This window comes from Thermobia domestica, chromosome 5, assembly GCF_964235325.1.
Source record: "Thermobia domestica chromosome 5, izTheDome1.hap1.1, whole genome shotgun sequence".
NCBI lineage: Eukaryota > Metazoa > Arthropoda > Insecta > Zygentoma > Lepismatidae > Thermobia > Thermobia domestica.
Genome location: NC_137458.1, coordinates 145,775,970 through 145,798,233, shown reverse-complemented (window position 1 = coordinate 145,798,233; position 22,264 = coordinate 145,775,970). Strand labels below are relative to the sequence as shown.

General features: G+C 34.8%; 1 protein-coding gene across 1 annotated transcript in view; it reads left to right on the top strand.

Moving 5' to 3' along the window:
- Window positions 1-22,264, top strand: part of LOC145685269 (uncharacterized) — a 98,110-nt gene that overhangs the window by 27,416 nt on the left and 48,430 nt on the right. Inside the window, exon 2 of the mRNA XM_081757637.1 lies at window positions 17,158-17,352. Coding sequence (XP_081613763.1) covers window positions 17,161-17,352 — 192 coding nt within the window. The 5' untranslated portion in view covers window positions 17,158-17,160. The remainder of the gene's footprint in view (window positions 1-17,157; window positions 17,353-22,264) is intronic.

Genomic DNA, 22,264 nt, shown 5'->3' with positions numbered 1-22,264 from the left:
AATATGTCACTAAACAGTTCCTAGACAAGCTAGGTTAGCCAACGTCGTCTTTATTTTTTAAAAACGTTTTCATTTTGTGGTGTGTGGAAATCGAGTTTTCTAGGAATTCCTGCTGTTCAGAGGGAACAAAGGAAAGAGAGTGTAGTCCTATATGCGTATGGTGACCTTGAAGTTATTGTTCTACTATTTGACTAGCAATGACAACACTTTCATGTATCTTCTTTGACCCAAAGCCTTTGCAGACTCAGCCAAGCAACACTGAAAAGAATCGGTTCCTTTCTGGTCATAAAAGAAGGTGCCGAAAAAAATTATTTTACATTAGTTGAAGGATTAAAGTTGAAGGGGAAGTTGTAAAGGAAATGGACATATTTGAGTTTGAGCCCAAGAAATCATTGACCTCGACAAAAATAACAAAACACGTGACCTGTCGTCGCCTATTTTGAATCATTCACCGCCGTTCCCAATAGGATTAACTACAACAGCAAACTTTCCGCAATTGGCATCAAATATAGAGGCGATCAATGGATTTCAATAGATTATCAGAGCAGCTAGTTTCCTTACCTACAAGAAAAGAAAAAAAAAGAAGAAAGAAAGAAAGAAAGGAGGGGTAAAAATAAAGATTTTTCTTTGTTGTTTTGGTTTCATTCAGGTGGAAAATATTTGAGAAAAAAATTGTTAACAGGAGAGAGTGAAAAACAATAGTAAAGACTTGTAGCGTGATCTCATAGCAATCACTGATGTTTGATAAATTAAAGCAGTCCAGAAGGTTTGCCTGAGTACATGTTCGGGCCGTTGAAATGTCGCAAAACGTTTTACAAAAGTGGTTAAAGCATAAAAAAGACAATTGTGTTAATTTCAGTGAGGAAAATGTGCAAAGAAACCAAAAACAACGGAGAAGAATCTAAACAAGATACGTATTAATTCAGAGAAAGACTCGAAAAAAGTTTTAGAAAAATGACTAGAACGAAAAAAGTACAGTAGTGGCGTTAATTTTGGCGAAGAAAATGTGAAAAAAAAACAGCAATCGAGAAACAACGAAGAAATATATAAAGAATACTTTATAGAAAGATGTATTATTATTATTATTATTATTATTATTATTATTATTATTATTATTATTATTATTAAACGTTCGGACGCAACAAACGCATATATATCCTAACTATATATAAAACTTTATATAAAACTACATGAACTGACATAAAGTAATAGGGTAATTCCAATTGACATGGAAAGTTGAATTTGGCATGATTATAGCTTTCCGGGACTAACGTACACGAATATTGTCAAAAGTGAATATTTTTAATTTTTAGGGGGGCTAAAGGAGGATGAAGAAATTCCCGTGTTATTTAAATGAACGTTTTCTTGAGATACAAAATCTTATCTTTTAGATAGTTGAAACAGGAAAAGAAACTTGAAATTCGGTAGAATTGTGGGTTTAAGAGGTTCGAGGCCGTAGGCCGAGTAAACTTGGGGGGTCAGTGGGCGGAATTCAGGAAATGTAATTAAAGAGGAAATGCACGAAATTCACTCTTGATGCAAAGGTTGATACATAAGAGATGCGAGACTGTAGGCCGGGCAAACGCGAAGGTCTGGGGGCGGAGCCCCAGCTAGCCAAAGGCTAATCTTATAAAATTGAAAGTGACTATGTTTATGACTCAATATCTTGAACCACCCAACCGATGTCGATCAAATTTTCAATATTGACGAGGTTCGGACCTGGAATGAATATTTATCTATTCACTTTTACGGTAGAATTAAGTTTTGGGGGCGGAGGGGAGAAAAAAATGAAACTTAATAACTCTTCAACCACCCGATCTAGGTTCTCGATCTCGATCAAATTTTCAACATAGATGAGGTTCGGACCTAGGATGACTTTTATCATTTTACCTTGACGGTGCAACATAGGGGAGGGGGAGGGGATATATAATAAAAATGAAAATGACTGTCTTTGTGACCATCACTTTTAAACCACCCGATCGATCTTGATCAAATTTTCAATATAGATAAGGTTCGTACCTGGGATGGGTTTTATCATATCACTTTGACGGTGCAAGTTAGAGGAGGAAAACAGGGAGAGACATTTAAAAATGATCGAAAATGACCAGTGTCAATGTCGAATCCATAGTTTTCGGAGTTGTTGAGTTGAACAGTAGCACTTCCGATGCCGTTTACATCCAATATATAAAATTCTGCAAATCAGGTTTCGAGTGAATATCGAGTCAAAATCAAGTGAAAAATATTTCACTTGTTTACTTGGAATGCCAATATCGGGTCCAAATGATCTAGACCCTCAGAAATATTGTAATATTTATTTATTTACTATGTATATTACTATTACGCATACACATGAATTGCCATGATTTATTCTGTTATCTTCCCAGATATTTCTTTGAAAGTTTTATTTTTTAAAGTTACATTCCTTATTTCAGAAAGTAAAATATTGATTGCTTTTAGTTTTGCGTTTCCTCTGACGTGTTCCCTTTTTTCACCGTGCAAGAATCAAGATTTAGGATAAAAAAATGGTTGAAATAAGAAAATAGGGAAAGTGCACCCTGCTTGACAAGAAGGCTTGTTATAAAATGAAAGTAAAAAGATGTGTAGGTAGATAAGGTTGTCTCATTTCTGACTACAGCCAGTTTTGCCTCCTGTAACTTCCTTCTTCCGGAGCTCATTCGTGGCTAAGCGGTTAGCGTACGCGCCTTTGGTTTGGGAGACCCGGGTTCGATTCCCGGCGGGAGCTCATGTGGTTCGGATTCCACGTTAATCAGTAGGCCCACGTCTCATATAGCCTCGCTGCTGAACGGGACGTTAAACTAAAAATAAACTCATTTCTTCTTCCGAACCATATGATCAGGTTGTTAACTAACATAACTTAGAAGATATGCATTCTCCGGAGTTTTAGATGAACAATGCTATCTCATTTCGTAACTTGTTTCCCTCCCTTACCAACTTTTTGAAGATCAGTTACAACGACTCACCAAAGGTAGTCGTTAACCCTGGTTCAGTTATATCTTCAGTGGCAATAATCGTTTTCACCTTAAAATATCTTCTGAAGTTATATTCACTAGTATGCTCACCTTTTCTACTGAAATTACAAGTCCATGATGAATATTAAATAATTTATTCTTTGATTCCTTTTTAATGTATATTCACACCAACTGACTTGCAATCAAACATGTCCACTGAGTATCTATAAACAACGACATAGCAACCAACTAGACAATAATGTATATTTCTTATATATTAAAACATTCTTCTTTTATTATTTTTAATTAACATTATAACAGGTATAGTGCTTGTGTAAAAGCACTTTCTGCCCGAGATATATGTAATTATGAGCCGATACAAAGTATCTCGTTATATAAAATGTCGCCCGATAAAGGGACTAAATATAAAAGTTACAAGGGAGCTTGACTTTTATATTTAAGAACCACTGGTCCGTTTATAATAATGACATGATAATAATTGTGTTCTCTACATTTTGATCGCCCTTCATATATAACTTCATTAAGTTTCCTTCATATAAATACATTTATAATAAAACTTTTATTCCATTATTATTTATCTTTTATCATTAAAAATGTCGTCGCTTACTAATACAATCAACGAAGGATGCAAAATCAAAAGCGTAAGAGATAATTACATTTTAAAACACAAATTACAATGATCAACGATTTCATTCATCATTAAAAACGGTCATGTAAAAAAAAATGTTTGCTCTTTCCAGGGCGCATTATATAACAATTACGTAAGATGGTATTTTAAAGTATACATCATATCAACAAGGCGTCATGATACAAAAGAATCTTATCCAAGTATCATATAAGGTGACACATGAGTACAGTCGTCGGATAATTAGCTTAATAGGATGAACCTTCTACTGAATATAATCTTTGACAATAAAGTTTCAACATAAATCAATATAATATAAATAATCTTTGTTTTTAATCAGTAACAACATTAACATCTTCCCGTATGGTAGATATAATAATCTATGTTCAAGTGAACGAAAAGAAGAAATTAAATTTATTTTCACACATAAATATTCATAAGAATCAATAGCTGATATGGGTTTAACCCCTACCACATCAACTGCAATCAGTTTAGATTCGTACTTGTATATGATTCCAATAAAGTACATTGTACTGCACAATCATGATTATGTCCCGCATTAGTATTCTGTACAGGAATTGTGTCATTATTTTGATTTTGATACGAAGTGCCATCTCTTGAACTACGGTTACGTCTATCAAAGTAGTTTACAGTATTTCTAGAATTTCGCCATGTATTTCGTCTGTTTTTGAATCTACTTTGGTTAAATGGTCTGACATAATTATTGTCACGATTAGTTAGGTTAGGTGTGTTACCATCATATCTTTGCCTATTCTGATTGTTCTGATTGTTTAAATTTACTCGATTTAGGTTATGTTCCGTATCGTCTACATTACGGATATTTAGATTCCGGACTGGTACTGATCTAAAGTTATCTGAATTGTTTTTAATTTTGCCTACTCCTGCTTGATGATTCTGTGCCTGGTATTGAGTTTCATAACATTGAACAAGCATTAATAGATGATTAAAACTCATGCATTGCGTAGAAAACAGGATTTGTTGTAATTTAAACGGTAGTAGATTTCGAATAGATGCGATCACTCTAGATTCAGATTGTAGTGGATTTACGATTTTTAATTCATTATACGTATTCACAACAAAATCAACAACAGATTTGTGCAAGCGAGGATTAAAAGGTTGATTTCTAATCGTAGCGTCTCTGTTTGCAAGTAGAAAGTCATTCTCATAATTTGCAATCAGCGCTGCCTTGAATTCCTCATATGTGTTGACGTGTTCCCGTACCGCTTTAAACCATAAAGAACACGGTGGAAGTAATAAATGAGGGATTAGTTTCATATATTGAGATTTATCTATACACATTATACTGCATTCGTCCTGAAATTTTTCTAGGAAAGAAGTAGCATTTTCATTACATATACCACTAAACTTACTCATAGCACGTATTTCGCTCATTTTTACACTTAACTTTACATTTCTTTCACCATTTCGTGTTCGTGTTGAGTGAAAATTTCTACCTACTGCGTTATGTGTGGTTCCACTATCTCTTTTCCGCCCATCTGTATTCCTTGGTTGAATTCTTTCCAAAAGAATATCCTCATCGGATGAGTTACTTGAAGAAGAGATAACGCAAGGTCCTTGTCGATCTGCTTCGGGTGAATGCGAGGTCATCTCTTGTGAATGAGGGAACTCCAAACGATCATTAACCATGTTGTTGTTGTATGTGTTGTCTTTAATCTGTAACGTCCTAATTTCCTCTTGTAAGGTAGATATCAATTGTGTATTTGCACGTATTTGGTTAGAATTATCTGTCACCTGAATCTTTTGCTGATGAACAGAAGATTCGATTACTTCAAAATCTTTTTTTACAATATTAACTTCTTGGATTACATGATTGTAATTATCCTTGCAATCTTCAGATAATCTTTTTAACTTCTCGTCGAATTGTAACGTGATGTCTGTCACAGCTTGTATTACAGATTGTTTCGCTTCTTCGGACTTTTGATCTATTTGTTCTAACTGCCTACCCAATTCTTCATGCTGTCTCTCTAATCGTCCATTCAATTCTTCATACTGTGTTTCTAATCGTCCATTCAATTCTTCGGATTTTTGCTGTACCGTTTAACTCTTTGGACATCTGAGTTAAATTTTGTTCTAGTCGTTGTTCCTGTCGCTGTAATGCTAGTAGAATTCTGTCTTCTAATGTCAACATTCCGGGTGCAATAGGAGCTATATTCTGCCCGTTGTTAGCATCATCAACAGTTTCATTCTCTACTGTCTCACCAATCATGATTTTTCTTGTAATTACTCTACCACTTCTAAGAATAGTTGAGTTTGTATTCATGAACCTTCTTACTAAGGTAAATTCACCCTTACTTAGACTTCGGGATATGAATTTACAAGAATCCCGGGCGAGGTAAACCAAAAATTTTACAACGACTCACCAAAGGTAGTCGTTAACCCTGGTTCAGTTATATCTTCAGTGGCAATAATCGTTTTCACCTTAAAATATCTTCTGAAGTTATATTCACTAGTATGCTCACCTTTTCTACTGAAATTACAAGTCCATGATGAATATTAAATAATTTATTCTTTGATTCCTTTTTAATGTATATTCACACCAACTGACTTGCAATCAAACATGTCCACTGAGTATCTATAAACAACGACATAGCAACCAACTAGACAATAATGTATATTTCTTATATATTAAAACATTCTTCTTTTATTATTTTTAATTAACATTATAACAGGTATAGTGCTTGTGTAAAAGCACTTTCTGCCCGAGATATATGTAATTATGAGCCGATACAAAGTATCTCGTTATACAGTGAGGAACAATAGTGTGAATGGATCAGGTATCTGCACCTCCACAAACAGGAAAAGAGACCCTGCTTATGTTTTTTCCAGCGCTGTCATATTTCCTTGTAAAAAGTAATATTAATAAACTGTAAGAGCTAGATTAAAAATAATAAAAAGAAGTTAACATGTAGTATTGGGGTAGGTTAATATCTGGAGAAATTTTGAACAGCATAAAACAAATAGTTTTCATAATACTTTAGAAAGAAATTCACCATGTTATTATATAGGAATCGATGATCTCAGCTGAAAACGTTAGACACGGAATTAAGTGCAGAAAAATAGGACTGATATGTACTTCGTTGTGTGTACATTGTAATGGCAGTGGTTGCACTAAATCCTACTATGAAGTCAATCCCGATGAAAGTACGAAAGTGGATAGTATTGAAACGTAATAATCGTTATTGAAAATCCAGACTGCATGCAGAAGCACTATATACTGAAAAAGGCATTCTATTCTTAACGAATTCTACAATTATGATTGCCTTTCATTTCAGATACATGAAAACATTGTAAAAGCCTCTTTAATTGGAATTATTGTAGACTGTGCACGTTATCAGATTTTTTCTCATAGATATAAGTGCTACTATTTATTAAATTAGAGAGAATTTGGTGACTCGTAGATGATTTGCCTAAGATTAGGGATAAACTAGCCTCCAATAGAACCCTGCTACACCAGCTGTATAAATATTTGTTATTTCTTTTCTATCATTATGATCCTAATGAAACTTGGAAGATATATTTTGCGTATTATGTTGTATTTAATGTAAGTTTAATTGCTACTCTCCGAGGACAAGATTGTCAACTGATTAAGAGAAAGTAATCGGAAGAAGGAAAAGTTTGGTGATTTTTCTTTTAAATCCCTGCGCTACTTCCCCCATGTGTAGTAGACTGGTAAGTGTATGTAAGCGTAGCCCTTTGTTATTCAAGTGAGGTAAAAATAACATCAATAGTGCAAATACAACGTGAGTTATAGCTATTAAAGTGAGAAGCAGTTATTACCTTTAAAAACCACTATTTACAGGCCATTTTCCAATATGGCGGCCAAACCCCTCACCGGGTATTTCAGGACTTTTAATATGTTGTCATATACAGCTTCCCAAGTATCTGCAAAATTTCAGCTTGTTATGATTTTTCTCTGGGTGAATGTATAAGAAAACTAATAGGAAAAAGTGAAAGTTTGGTGATTTTTAGAAAGAAATCCCGCCGTTACTTCCCACATGTGCAGTAAATAGGTAAGTGTGAAGCATGGTATGCAAGCCTAATTCTTTGTTATTCGAATGAAATAAAAATAACATCAATAGTGCAAATACAACGTGAGTTATAGCTATTAAAGTGAGTACCAGTTATTACCTTTAAAAACGCGGTTTGACGGCCATTTTCCAATATGGCGTCCAAACCCGTCACCGGATAATTCAGAACTTTTAGCATGTTGTTATACCTTTTCCAAGGTATGTACAAAATTCTAGCTAATGATTTTCTTCTGGGCTAATATATAAGAAAACTAATTGGAAGAAAGGAATTTTTGGGGATTTTTAAAAGAAAATCCCTCCGTTACTTTCCACATATGCGGTAAATTGGTAAGTGTGATACATAGTCTGCAAGCCTAATCCTTTGTTATTCGAATGAAGTAAAAATAATATCAATAGTGCTGACAGAATGTGAGTTATAGCCATTAAAGTGAGAACCACTTATTACTTAAGAGAGAGAGAAAAAAACTGTTTTGCGGCCATTTTTCAATATAGCAGCCAAACCCGTCACCGAATTTTTTAGGACTTTTAGTACGTTGTTATATAGGCCTACACCTTTCCAAAGATATGTGCAAAATTTCAGCATGTTATGAATTTTTTCGGGTTAATGTACACTCATGTCCAAAATGATTGTTGCATATCTACAATTGTCTTCTTGTAAGAATATAATGATTATGATTTGCAGGGCACTTTAATCTGATACTATGTGTATAATCGGGAAATTTATATTTGTGGTAAATTTCATAGGAAAAGAATTATAAATATGAAAATTAGAATGAGTGAAACAATATGTTGCTAAATGGACAAGAAAGTTTTATTTTTGTTTAACTTTTCTTATTTACTGTTCTTTTGCCATGAAATTTGCCACATACATGTATTTGCCGATTATACAGATACTAACATTATAAGAAATACCGGGCGAATTCGTTATCAAATTATATTTCTACAACACATATTTCTAGACATGCGAAAATAATTTTGGACATGAATGTACATATTGACTGAGCTATATACAGTGTGACCCAAAAGTAGGTATACAGACCTGTACTGATCGGCCATGACATTTTATATCATTTATTTATTGTTATCCATACAGGTATTGACTTAGTTTCTTCCTTATTTGTTCTTAATTTATTTTCACTTATACCTTAAACTCGGAACAAACAAGAGCAAATAAATTCATTGTCTTAATAAATATAAATGTCATACTTGATCGATGCAGTCTGTTTACTTACACCCTGTATATTTCCTCACTAACACCCAACTCTTAATAGAAAAATGGTGGAAACAGAATATTACATCGCATGCAGGTTATTCCACTTCACTAGACAGATATTCATTATCATTGTCTTGCAGCCATAATTGTCATTAATTTTACTAATAAACACGATATCATAACATTTGACCGTGACAACAGTCGTACCATGTTACGGAAAATTTTCTCTACAATCGGAAAGAGTAGCAACCCTATGGCTTCACTAGGAGTTACGTATTAAGTTAAATTGATGAAATGAAATCTTTAAATTTTAAGTCCCACGATAATGCCAGCTAAGCTAAAGGAGACGGTGATGATGAGAAATGAAGAAAGTGGGAGGAAACGGAAGAAGCCCGAGAAAACCCACGTACACTCTCCACCATATATAGTTATAGTATTTTGACTTTTAGTTACATCTTAGAAATCTACATACAATACGTCGCTTTTGAACAAAGAGACGTTTATCCTTGTTTCCCCTACGTAGTTCATAACACTTCATAATTTTAGGGAAAAATATCTGGCAATGTGTAGGCTATCACTTCTACTCTCCTGATTCATTTAAAGAGCCTATTACCGGTTGGTCGCAAACTGGCATTATTATTTTCGGCTGAGGATTCTTTCAAACTCTCAATCAAATTTGGCAGATACATGAACCTTGTCGCAAATTGGAATGATCACAAATTGCACGGAATCAATAAAAATATATCCACAGAAAGCTATATTAGTCCATATATTCACATTCGTGCATACTTCTATTTTGTAGTATCACAACAGAGTTAATACTTGATCTGTTGATGTTTTGCGGGTGAAACATCTCAACCAAAATCTCGCGGCCTACAATCTCGCCTGGCGAAAACCTGGATAACGTGTAACTCATGTAACTGAGATACAGCACTGAAAAACTTGCTCCATTACCATGATATTGTTCTATGTAAACAATGCAATGAATATAAGTATTTAGTAATATGAAGGGTAATTTACATTTATGCAGTAATAATTATAACAAATATGTTTTGATTAGTGGTGCATCTAGAAAACTATCGGGCTCAAGCCACTCTGAAATAATTTCATTATTATATTTTTTGCACTATACGTACAACACAAGTGCTTCTTGCTGGTTCTCAAGCCTCCACATCCGAAGCAAGATCCTAAATTCGCCACTGGTTTTGATAATGTTTGAATCGATATTATAAATAGAAGTACTGTACTTTATAAGAAGTTCAAACCTGAATTATCAAAGAAATAAAAACACGCGAGATGCTCGTAACTAGTCGTATTGTCGAACGAATTGCCAAAGGATTGACCTCTTGAATGAAAGCGTCAGAGATACTATTTAATTTGCATTTGAAACTAACATCTCTACAAGCGCTTTGGCAGTTTATACTGGAAAATATTTCACTATGACGTAAGGCAGCGTTTCCCAACCGGTGTGCCGCGAGGAAATCGAAACCAAATTATTAATTCTATAGCAACCAAACTGCAAGAAATAGGAAAAATATATATTTGTATTTCACATTACTATGATCATCTACAATGGAAAAAAATACTGTAATTGTACTATATTATTGTGCATACATTACTGTGTAGCAGGTAGTATTTCGAAAACAGAATTTTATTTGACGCAGCCTCACACATTTCTACAGCTATTTCTACAAAGGCTGTGAAAGTTGTCATTCCCTTTTCTACATCCTACTTAAGTGAAGCAGGATTTTCTGCAATGAATACAGTCAAGTGTAAGAACAGGTCACAACTGTTAACTCCGGAACACGATATGAGGGTGTGTTTATCAACTATCCATCCACAATTGAAGAAGATTATGAAAGAATATTGTACTAAAGTTGCACATTAATTTTGCTTCGTGCACCAACCTGTTTTCCTTATTTTTGAAATATTGTAATCTTCATATATTAGAAAATATTATTGAACAATTCTAACCTTTGTGTAATATTTAAAAATTGAAACGTATATTAACCGTGTTAATAAATTATAGGTTCCATACTGTGTTACTTTTCTGTACATTTTTAATGTCGAAAACAGTACTTGTTATCATTGTTATATATAACCATTATTGCTTGTTTATTGTTTCAAAGTATTTCGTAACTTGAAATTTTAAAATATCATTCAATCCTTTGGACAAAGTAAACATGCATACAAATTACCTACATTTATATTTTTAAAGTACAAGAGATTTGTTTGTTCTTTCGCTATTTAGTGATCCTCCATCTTAGCGAAAGGTTGGATCTAGTTTTCGAAAAAGAAAGTGTATTTTAGAAAACCTGAGTCTTATATTTCATTGCAATTATTTTCAATTTTTAAATTAGAATGAAATAATAAGTATAATGATTTACCACGAGGAAAGCCAGTCATCGAGCTTTCTTCTTTGTGAGAATGAGGTCAGTAATCACAAAAAAAAAAAAAAAAAAAAAAAAAAAAAAAAAAAAAAAAAAACGGTATTTTATATTTACAAATGAGCGTGCCGCAAGAATTAAAATCACACCCGTAGTGTGCCGCGAGTTGAAAAAGGTTGGGAAACGCTGACGTAAGGAAAACAAAAACTGGATATTGGTCGATAGTCGTGATGTATTTAAATTTTGGGAATTCGAAACGTGTATATAATATTTCTAGTTCACATAATGATTGGATAAACTTTTAGTTTACGCGCACAGCCATCGTTGCTAAGGCACCTGCTCACTACAGATGCATCTCCACGCAAGTCGACAGTTCATCCTATTCTGAACGTAGTGTTGTCCACGAGACCAGAAATGTTTCGTTCGTCTTGATTATAATCTCGAAAACCACACGAGAAGTACCTTTCTAAGTTCGAGACGAGACAAGAAACAACAATTATCGTCTCGTTTTCGAGACGAGAAATTTCTCGAGTCCCGTGGGCAACACTAATTCACCTAAGTCTTGATCTCTTACACTGTTTTAGTGTTACATGATTCATATGTAAAAAAGCTACAAAATTGATAAAATGATGGTATGAAAGAAATGAAGAGCATTTATCTACATTTAAAATATGCAAGTCATTACACAATTTACTCCAATAATAAGTATGGTTTAAGTGTTGTTATATCGCTTTATTCGTGGACCAATTGTGATGCGGAACGGTTGTGATAACTTCCAGATGATATTTAGGAAAAAATTAGAGCATGTTTTTATACATAAATTATCAAAACGGAACAATAAAATTTCGAGACAAGAGAATAGAGACGAGACGAGAAAACCTTACTTCTTGTCTCGCCTCGTCTCATGGAGAACACTGCCTGATCGAAATAGATATAATTCTTGCTTGTAGTGACTACCTAGCAGATGTTGGTGCATTTTTTGCATGAATAGTCGATTTTATGGCATATCAATCTGCAAGCATATCATCTATCTGTGCGCTGTTATTGGAGCATTAGCCAAGAATAGAACACCCTAGAATGCGTTCGGTTATTATTTAGAAATGTAATGAAATCTTAGAGCTTTACGTCCCACGATTATGTCGGCTAGGCTAAAGGAGACGATGGTCATAAGAATGAATGAAATGGTGGAATGAAGAAAGTGGAAGAAACGGGAGAATCCCGACAAAACGCATGCACATGGTGTTCATCCACCACAAAGCCCACTTGGTGCGATCTGGGATCATACCGGGGACCCCACACACCAGGTATGAACCCTCTACCACTGAGCCACCGCGGTCTCCGTTATTCTTTAAGGCATAATAACATACGTAAAATAATTCTTGAAATTCCCATATTCTTAATCTGCACGAAAATAGATTTAATGAATAATATTTCTTCTACTTGGGTTTATTAAACTTCCAAACTATTCTATGCATAAGTATCGGAAGTCTAATAGAACGGCTATGTCCACCTGTCGTTAACAGGTATCAGACCAAAAGCGGCAAGAGATATCGAGTAGAGTTTTCCGGAATCGATTTAGCGTCCTAAGAATAGGTTCCATATCCTCCGTCAATCTTCTGTATAAATCGGAAGTGATAGAGGTCGACCACTTACGGGCCATAAATAAAAAACTAGAATAGCTAGCGACAAGCGGTTTTACTGAATTGATTCAATATCTCTAGAAAATATACCGTACCATCACCATTCCTATCTCTCTATTGAAACCGGGGACAACTTAAAAGTTCGCGCACTTGACCTAGCGGGGGGCAAAGAATGAAAGAAATCTAATTGGTTAGCCTCCTATCTGCTGTTCTGCGTTGTTGCAACATGTAGGGCCATATATTAAACAGCTTTTAAATGGAAGAAAATTAATATTTTAATTAGCGCGCTGTAATATTACCCTAACAAGAAAAAGTAAAACTGAACATGCAATATTAATACGAACAAACATTTGGACGGATTTTGAAATTTATAAAATAAATAGTTTTCATAATATTTTGGAAAGAAATATGCCATGTTATTATATCTATATAGGGAAATCCCAACGCATTCCGAGTGTTGGACACAGACTTAAATACGCGTTCACATTTCATCTTGCAGCTACAATATATAAGTTAAAATAGAGAGTCCAGAGCTGGAGCTTTCACTGTCATGATTGGTTCCAAACACATTTCAGTCCTCTGCGATACCAGGAAGTAGAGGGTAGCTTATTGCCCTTCCATAGTTGTACATGATGGTAAATCCGAAATAAGTGCTGTGGGGCTGCTGCACTGGTAGGTGGCAAAGCTGCCAATTGAATTTCACTTGTGACGGGATATTTCGCAGTAACTTTCATGAATGCTTGATAACGCAGCTGATCTAAAGTAGGCACTGACCTTTCAGCACCGTACAAATTAAGAAGAAGCAATACAACAGGAGCAGTGACGGATTCAGGGATCGCATTCTCATCGCATTCCAAGATTTTCTTGTAATTTTCTTGAACTGAAGACTTTAGAAGGGACTTTTCCCCTACCAGGTTCAATGAATGTAACATCTGTAAAGGTAACCAAGAAAGTTCTGTAGCTTCTTCACCCACCAACTTCGAACATTGATGTGTCACCTAAGACATACCTAGAAGATCAAAAATAGTCCCCATGAGCATCTACGACCTTCTGTCATCATTCTGGAAGGCCATGGATTCCATCGCGGTAGAACTTGGTGGGCCGTGAAGCGAAGAAGGTATCAAGTGTATTTTACACCTCTATTAGGGATTTGAACTAAGCTTAGTTGTACAAGGAATAGAACAAGTGATAATCGAACGGTGCAATGTCGGGAAGCATACCGGATGCAATAGTGTTTCCCAAACAAGGCATAGAATAGTGTCCCGGGTCATCATAGCCACGTGGGGCTTAGCGTTGTCCTGTAACAGGAGAACCCTTTTGCGATTCAGAAGTGCTGGCTCCAGAGTTTTGAGTTTTTCTTGAACACGGCTTAACCGCTAACAGTACACAGCTGAATTGATACTCTGAGGAGCAGTAGGAGTTCCCGATGCATGATGCCGCGAGTACTCCACCAAAAACACAGGATGACCTTCTTTTGGTGCAGTGCTGGTTTCGACTGTTTTGGAACAGATTCATGGGATGCTAAAAATAATGGTGACGGCTCCGTAGAGCCTCGTACAGGACCCACTTCCCATCACATGGCAACACCCTGTCCAGAAGTGGCTCCCTCCTTAGACGAGACAGCAAAAACACACAGGTGTCTGCTCGCGTTGCCTTCTGGCCCGGAGTCAAATCATGTGGGACCCATCGACTCAACTTGTAGTGTATCCCAAGTTGATCGCGGAGCTGCCGAATGGTTTCTCCATTCACACTGAATTGTAGTCCCAGTTCCTCAAATGTCTGGCCACTGTTCGCCTCAGCTGCTGCCTGAAGATCTTCATTTTATACATGTGTTGGTCTTTCGGAACGTGGTGCATCTTCGAATGTTTCGTCACCAACCTTAAACTTGTTGCACTGTCGACGTAGTCATGACACCCTCACCAAAGGCTTGGCATATCTTCCGCCCCGCTGCAGCGGCGTTTGACCCCAGTTTTAACTCGTACAGCGTACACGCCCTTATGACGCTCTGTGGAGGTCCGATGTTCACTCTGTCCTTTCGCAAGTTCAAGGTGTAACAGAACTGCCACAACCAGGTAATATGTTGGATATACCCACACCAACAACTGATCTTCACCTTATCTTCATTCGCATTCTACTCATGGTGTGAGGGCCAATTGAACACACGACTCCACAAAAAGCGACATAACCTTCTTGGTTATGTTTTTATTTCCTCACTTGCTAATGAGGCCAAAAGTACAAGAAGGTCAATATCTTCCCCAATAATTGATACTAAATGTGGCTGTTTAAGAGAGAGTTCTATTATTGTACACACAACCTGGGTATCTGCATCTCCAGAGGCTTGAAGAACACTGGTTCCAGCAGCCTGAGATGCCTAGAAAGTATTTCAATAAATCTAAATTTGTTCTTCAGATTCGAAAGGAACTTCTCTTGAGATGTGACAACTGACGTTGAAGAAGAAGTAAACATAACGACTGGGGAATGTAGCTTGATAGAACACCTTATTCGCTCTATTCGTAGTCAACGAGTAGTACTTAACGAAGTTTTATTTGTTATTCCGATTCTATCACTATGATTTCAATGAAACTTGGACGTTATATTACGTGTATTATGGTATATTTAATATAGGTTTAATTGCTACTCTGAGAGGACGAGGTTGTCAACTGATTAAGAAAAAGTAATCGGAAGAAAGGAAAGTTTGGGGATTTTTAACAAATATCTCCGTTACTTCCCCCATGTATGTAGTAGACTGGTAAGTGTCTGTAAGCGTAGCCCTTTGTTATTTGAATGATCTAAAAGTAATATCAATAGTGCAAATTCAACGTAAGTTTTAGCTATTAACGTGAGAAGCAGTTATTATCTTGAAAAACCACATTTTGGCGGCCATTTTCCAATATGGCGGCCAAACCCGTCACCGGATTTTTAAGGACTTTTAGTATGTTATATGCACTTTCCCAAAAATATGTGTAAAATTTCAGCTTGTTTTAATTTTTTTCTTGGTTTCGCTCTTTTTTTTTTTTTTTTTTTTTTGTCTAATTTGACTGGACTAATAGGCCTACAACGGGATAAACAGGAAACTTGTTCTACTACAAAGTAGTTGTAAAGTATTTGCGCCATACGTTAATTATTTCTGGTAACCCTGCGCAAGAAAAACAGATTTGCTAATAGACGCTATAGAATATAGTCTATATTAAGAAATTGAATAAGCACTAACCTTGTATCCCGAAAGAATACTCGACCTTCTGGGTCTTCCTAAGTAACTCCTGTTTTGCTGCTATTACGTTTTTTTTTTTCAGATTGAGCTTCGTGGTTAAGCGGTTAGCGTACGCGCCCTTGGCGTGGAAGAGCTGGGTTCGATTCCCGGCGGGAGCTCATGTGGTCCGGATTACACGGTAATCATTAGGTCCACGTCTCATATAACCTTTCTGTTGAACGGGACGTAAAAATCAACTCAACTCCTTTTTTCAAATTGTGGAGACGTGGTGGCTCAGTGCTAAAGCGCTAACCTCTTGTGCGTGGGGTCTCTGGTTCGATCCGCGCGGAGTAAATTTGTAGTGGACAACATCGTTTCCTCCCACATTTTCATCGCATCAATTCTTCCATCATTCACTTGTCTTAATATCCGTCTCCCTTAGCCTAAAGATTAAGTGTAAGGTACGTTAAACCGAAAGATGTAACTTAATTTTCTTAATTTTTCATCCATCCAAAATTAAGAATCCAAATGAAACGATATTTGCATTTTTTTGAACTATTTGTAGAATCTTACACTTAACTTTTGATCACTTAGATTCGAAATGATATAAATAAGTTTTCTTTCTGAATACAAGGCTAGCTCTTATTTAATGTAAACATAAATTATTCTTAATCCAAAGTTAAATGTACTATCTCGTCTCTTCCAGTTTCATTTTTTAAAACTTCTATTTCGAATAGCTTATGTTCAGTTTTATATTTGCAGCGAAGGCATCAAAATAATCAGCTAAAAGGTTTTGCAGTCGATAGACAGAACGTTTAATATATTTTTATTTAAATTATTTTCCCCAGTTTTTTTATTTACTTTGTATGAGTGCTTAAACTAGAGGTATTAAATAAACAAAATGAATATTATGATTTCTACGTTGTCTGGTACTATTATATTATGTATGATTGACATCTTGTATAATGTCGAAGAGCAATTGACTTTAATCATCTCCCATTTATGTTATTCTTAACGCTTTTAATTCTTTTCGTTTTCTTAGAAAATGATGACCTTTAACGAATTTCTGGAGGAGCAGATGATGTTATGTAGAATAAGTAAGGAGAATGCAAAGAAGAGGAATTCACTGGGAAAGAAGAATGAAGAATTATCGTCTTTTCGTCCGAGTGTCGAAACAGAGGAGCAAGATGATGAAGTCCCGCGCAAACGGAGTGATGCCGTTAATTCTCACCAACCGGTAAGTCTTGAATTAATATAATAGTTCATTGCATCATATATATGTAGAAAAGTATATACTATGATTTAATAGTATTATATTGGAATTATGCGAGTCAATGTTGACCAATAAATTGTCAGACGGTTGTCATGGAACCTCCTTTTCATCCTAAAATCAAAACTTACGTTCCGAATGCGTTTATTTATTTATTTATAAGAATAGGAGGAAAATTATTGAAGACGAAGAAATTGATTTTGTTCCGTACATATACACTTACAGGGTCGGATCCAGGATTTTCTGAGGGGCTGTGGTACACCATAACTACCAAAATAATCAGTCTCATTGAAACTCTTCAAAGTGACATCTGACAACATTCTTTACAACTGACAACGCTGATACATAGAAGGGGGGAGGGATATTTTAAAGAGGGTCGCAAGTTATGTGCAGGAAAAGTTGTTCTTCTCTCTTCCTGGCTTCTTTTTTCTTCCCTACTAGACAAATGTTATATTGCCTTGCTTGGTGAATCCTTTTGCTTTAACCTTCAGGAAATCGGTTTCAACTATTGCTTTGCAACACTCTGCTTCCTTTTAAGCCCCAAACGGAAACATGGCGGCAGAAACTTTAGTAAAGTATTGCTATTTTCATTGCTAGCTTCTCATTTTAGATAGTGTAGCTATATTTACAACGAAGGTGGGTGCGCATGTACCGGTGCACCCCTTCTAAATCCGACCCTGTACACTTATTACCTATTTACTTACTTAATCGTATTTCCTTTTTCACATGTTTATACTATACCACCGCTCAGAGAATTGATCTGAAATCAACATTGGCTGGTTGTAATTATTTAAGGATATCAATTGATTCATATTTATGATAATTTGTATAAACATACCCCTTTATTTACCGCTTCTAATATGTGCTATTAACTGTATGTTTCAGTGTTTTCCTGCTTACCGTGCACACGAATAGTGCAAGATAAAATTCTAAGAAGCAAGATGAGTTCCATGTGAGTTGCCCGGATCTGCTGAGGAAGGTGTCAGGGAACACTGAAAGAATACAGTTAATAATACATTATACGTATATTGAACGAGTACAGCTCACAGATGACGTGAATAACCCTAAAACAGGGGAAGCGGGAAAACATAAAGGACACGGTCAAGTCCATTTTCGGTTTTTGAGGTGTGGTCTATACTTAGATGTTGTCTACTACTCCGGGTAGTTATCTGTGTGATATTCCGTGCTGTCATTTGAAACCCCCATGCGAAAAGTGGGCGAGCCCATACCTACGTCACACTATTTCTGCTAGGGTTCTTCTCGTCATCTGTGAGCTGTACGTTTACAAATTAGTTGGTGAATTTGGATAAAACGTTAACATATTCATTTTTATTTACGTACTTGTATATTAATTTATAATAATAATAGTAATAGTAATAATAATAATAATAATAATAATAATAATAATAATAATAATAATAATAATAATAATAATAATAATAATAATAATATTTACCTTAATGAGTCGTCTTTATCCAATCTTATGGTAACTATTGAATGTTAACTGATGACTTTCAGGATTCGATTCCTGGATGTTCCTATTTAGTATGGGACCATATATGACTCTCCTTGGTTCGATCCCAGTGAAGGTCACTTGTTTTATCCCTTTTCCTAGGTTTGGATCCTATTAATTTCTATTAAAGAGTTAATAGTTCCCAAACGCTTGGTTAGTCTCAGCGTAGGTTCGGAAATACCAACATGGCTGACTATATAACCACTGGACTATATGGTTCGGTACACAGAGTTCAGGTCAGAACATTTGGGCAATTTATGCGAAAGGCAAATTCTAATTGTTCCGCTAGTGTTGATACTCAATAATATAAATATTGTTGTGCCATATAAACACTAATTTAGTTATGCTGAAAGAGAAACACGAATTAAATATTTTTATACCTTAAAATAAAGATTTGAACTATTGTGATATATATGATAATAATGCTTTGAAAGGATACGTGAAATTTGAATTTTGTAACTAATTATTGACACTTAAAATTCACTACACTATTATACATTTTAATCACAAATTAGAATACATAATGGCACTTGGATTTCGCTAATTTAAACATAATAAAACACTCTTAAGCTTTATCCAATGCTTTGCATTATAATCACGGGCGTCGCGGGTAATCGGGTGGCATTTACTATTTTATCGGTCACGTTTGTTGTTTCACTTTCACTAGTCACTCACATCATTTTTGGATGGAGGAGAAGATTTCTTTGTGGTTCCCTTGATGAGTATTGGTCATCAGAATTTTCTTTGGCTTCTCACTTGAAGTTAGGCTGAATATCTTCATCTTAAGATGGATTTGTAATTAACTTTTGAAGGTGGTTCTAAGGGCTTCTGGCTTCAGCGCTGTTTTTACATTTTTGCTCATTTTAAAATAATACATTTTTCTATGATTTTTTTTAAAACTGTATTTCGGGACTTCGATGTACGAATGTGCTTGGTCATTCTTCTATAAATAACGAGAGGAATATTTATACGAGAACAGCCGATCACATTCGTGCATCGAAGTTCCGTAATTCACAGCAGTTGTACTAGTAGTACGATTAGTACTAGTGTGAAATACTAAATTTTTACTTATATTTCTTTCTAAATATAATCATCGCTCGCAATACACACTGATACATAAAGAAACATTTCAATACTATACAAATTGCCCCCTTTCCCCCTTAGGAGAAGAACTTTCAGAAACACTGAAACACGAATTTTCCCCCTTTTTTTTTATTTTAAAGTTTATATACCGGATTACACAACTTCAACCTTAGCGAATCGTTGCATTGGGCACTTCCTCAATAAAGAAAGGGAAATTCGGTTATTATAAAAATGACCCTTTCTCTTACTTTCAGGTACGAAATTTTCGAAAAAGCTGAAACACATATTATATATACCGAATTTTACATCTCCAACTCAAGCTAATTTTAACATTCGGCACTTTCTGGTTAAACAAAGAGTTTTGAGTATTTAGAAAATGTTTTCGTTTCCGTCTTAGAAGATAACTACATTTTGAAAATGCCGAAATACGTGTTCTCTTATCTTTAGTGAAAATTTTACATTCCGAGTTTCGTCTCAAATTCCTGACACACTATTCTTGGGAAGAATTTTAAACTCCCTTTATCCCCTTAACGTACGTATTTTCCAAAATCCTTATACGTTGTTTTTGTGACAAAGGAGGGATCCTGTCCAAATTTCACGTTTCTACCTAAGTAGTACGGTTTGGAGGATGAGCACTTCTACCCTTTTGTATGTAATAAATTGTAATCACCATCTTTTATTTTCCTTCTAGTTCAAATATCAAAAAACGCTTAAAGTTGTGTCTAATTATTTTAAATAAGAATTTCAAGTCTCGAATTTCATGTCTCTAACCTTAAGAGATTCCGAGACATTAATTTTTTATTATAGTAATTGTAATCCCCATATTTTTTTCTCTTTCCTTCTTTGTCAAACGTGAAAAAACGCTAAAATACGATTTTATTATTTTAAATGAGAAGTTCAAATGCCAAATTTCATCTCTAACTTTTAAAGTTTCGGAGTTATAGACTCGTATTATAATAGTTGTAATTTTCATCCTGTTTTTTTTTCGCCCTCTTTTTTCTTCTCTTCTAGGTCAAATATGAAAAAAGTGCTGAAATGCGTATTTAATCATAAATCTGCACATTCAACAGGTACCAAAGCAACTATTTGGAATAATTTCTTTCCATACGTCTTACTTCCTTAAAAACAGATTTACGAACAGAGATTGAACAATTGATGAAACTGGGTAGTCTGAACGGGTACCCACCTTCATTATTAAATAATTGATATAATTGGGTTAAAAGGAATGTATTATTTATTTATTAGACAAAAGAGATGCTACAGAATATAGACCAGTGCTGAAAGATTTTGAAAAGATATCTACATTTGTTCTCAATATATTATACCACTATGATCAAAACATATTTTTACTAACACAAGTCCTTTAAAAAAATAAGAGGAAAAGAAAGAAAAAACAAAGAGTAACAGAAATACCATACTATACGGAAATTGGAAATCCAAATTTCCTACAATTTATTTAGATAATATTCTAATTTCTCACACTTAATATACGTCATTAATAGGGAAATCGGTCTTCCAGATTTCCCACACTTAATATTTCTAAATTATAAAGGGAACTCGTCCTCCAAGTTCCCTATGACTGACAGGTATAACATGTTGATAGTAGAAGATGGAAAATGTTGTCCCAACGAGCAATAGCTCACTTTAAGGGACTAAGTATTTCTTTTTGCTATTTTTTTTATGTAGTAATGTGCCAGTATCCCCTGTCTTCATTTATCATTTTTATGGCTACTAGATTATTCAGAAATTTATTCCAAAAGTGTTTCTTTGATTTCTTTTTTAAATAAAGGTATTGCTCTTATATCCTTTATATCTTTAGGCAGAATTATATAAGTTTGTGTAATGTTACGCTTAATGCTATTTATACCATACTTTGTTGTATTAACATTATCAATATCATTCTTTTTTCTAGTATTATAATTATGCACCTCTTTCCTCTTTATTAAAAGTAGATTACTATGTATATTATTTGAAAGTACATTATGGACATACATACAGGATTGTATTTTAATTAATAAATCGAATGGTAGTATATTTGATTCCATAAATGAACTCTTACTTGGATAGTCCATAGGTCGACCATACATTGCTCTAATCGCTTTCTTTTGTAATATGGTTGTATTTTTCATTTATTAGCATGTCCCCAAATAATACACAAATATATCAAATGACTTTGTATATATGCATTGTATACCATTCTTTTTAAGTTCGTTGTTAGGGTTTTTCTAATGCAGTACATAATACCTACAATAGGAGTTATTTTCTTTTCTAAATTTTAATGTG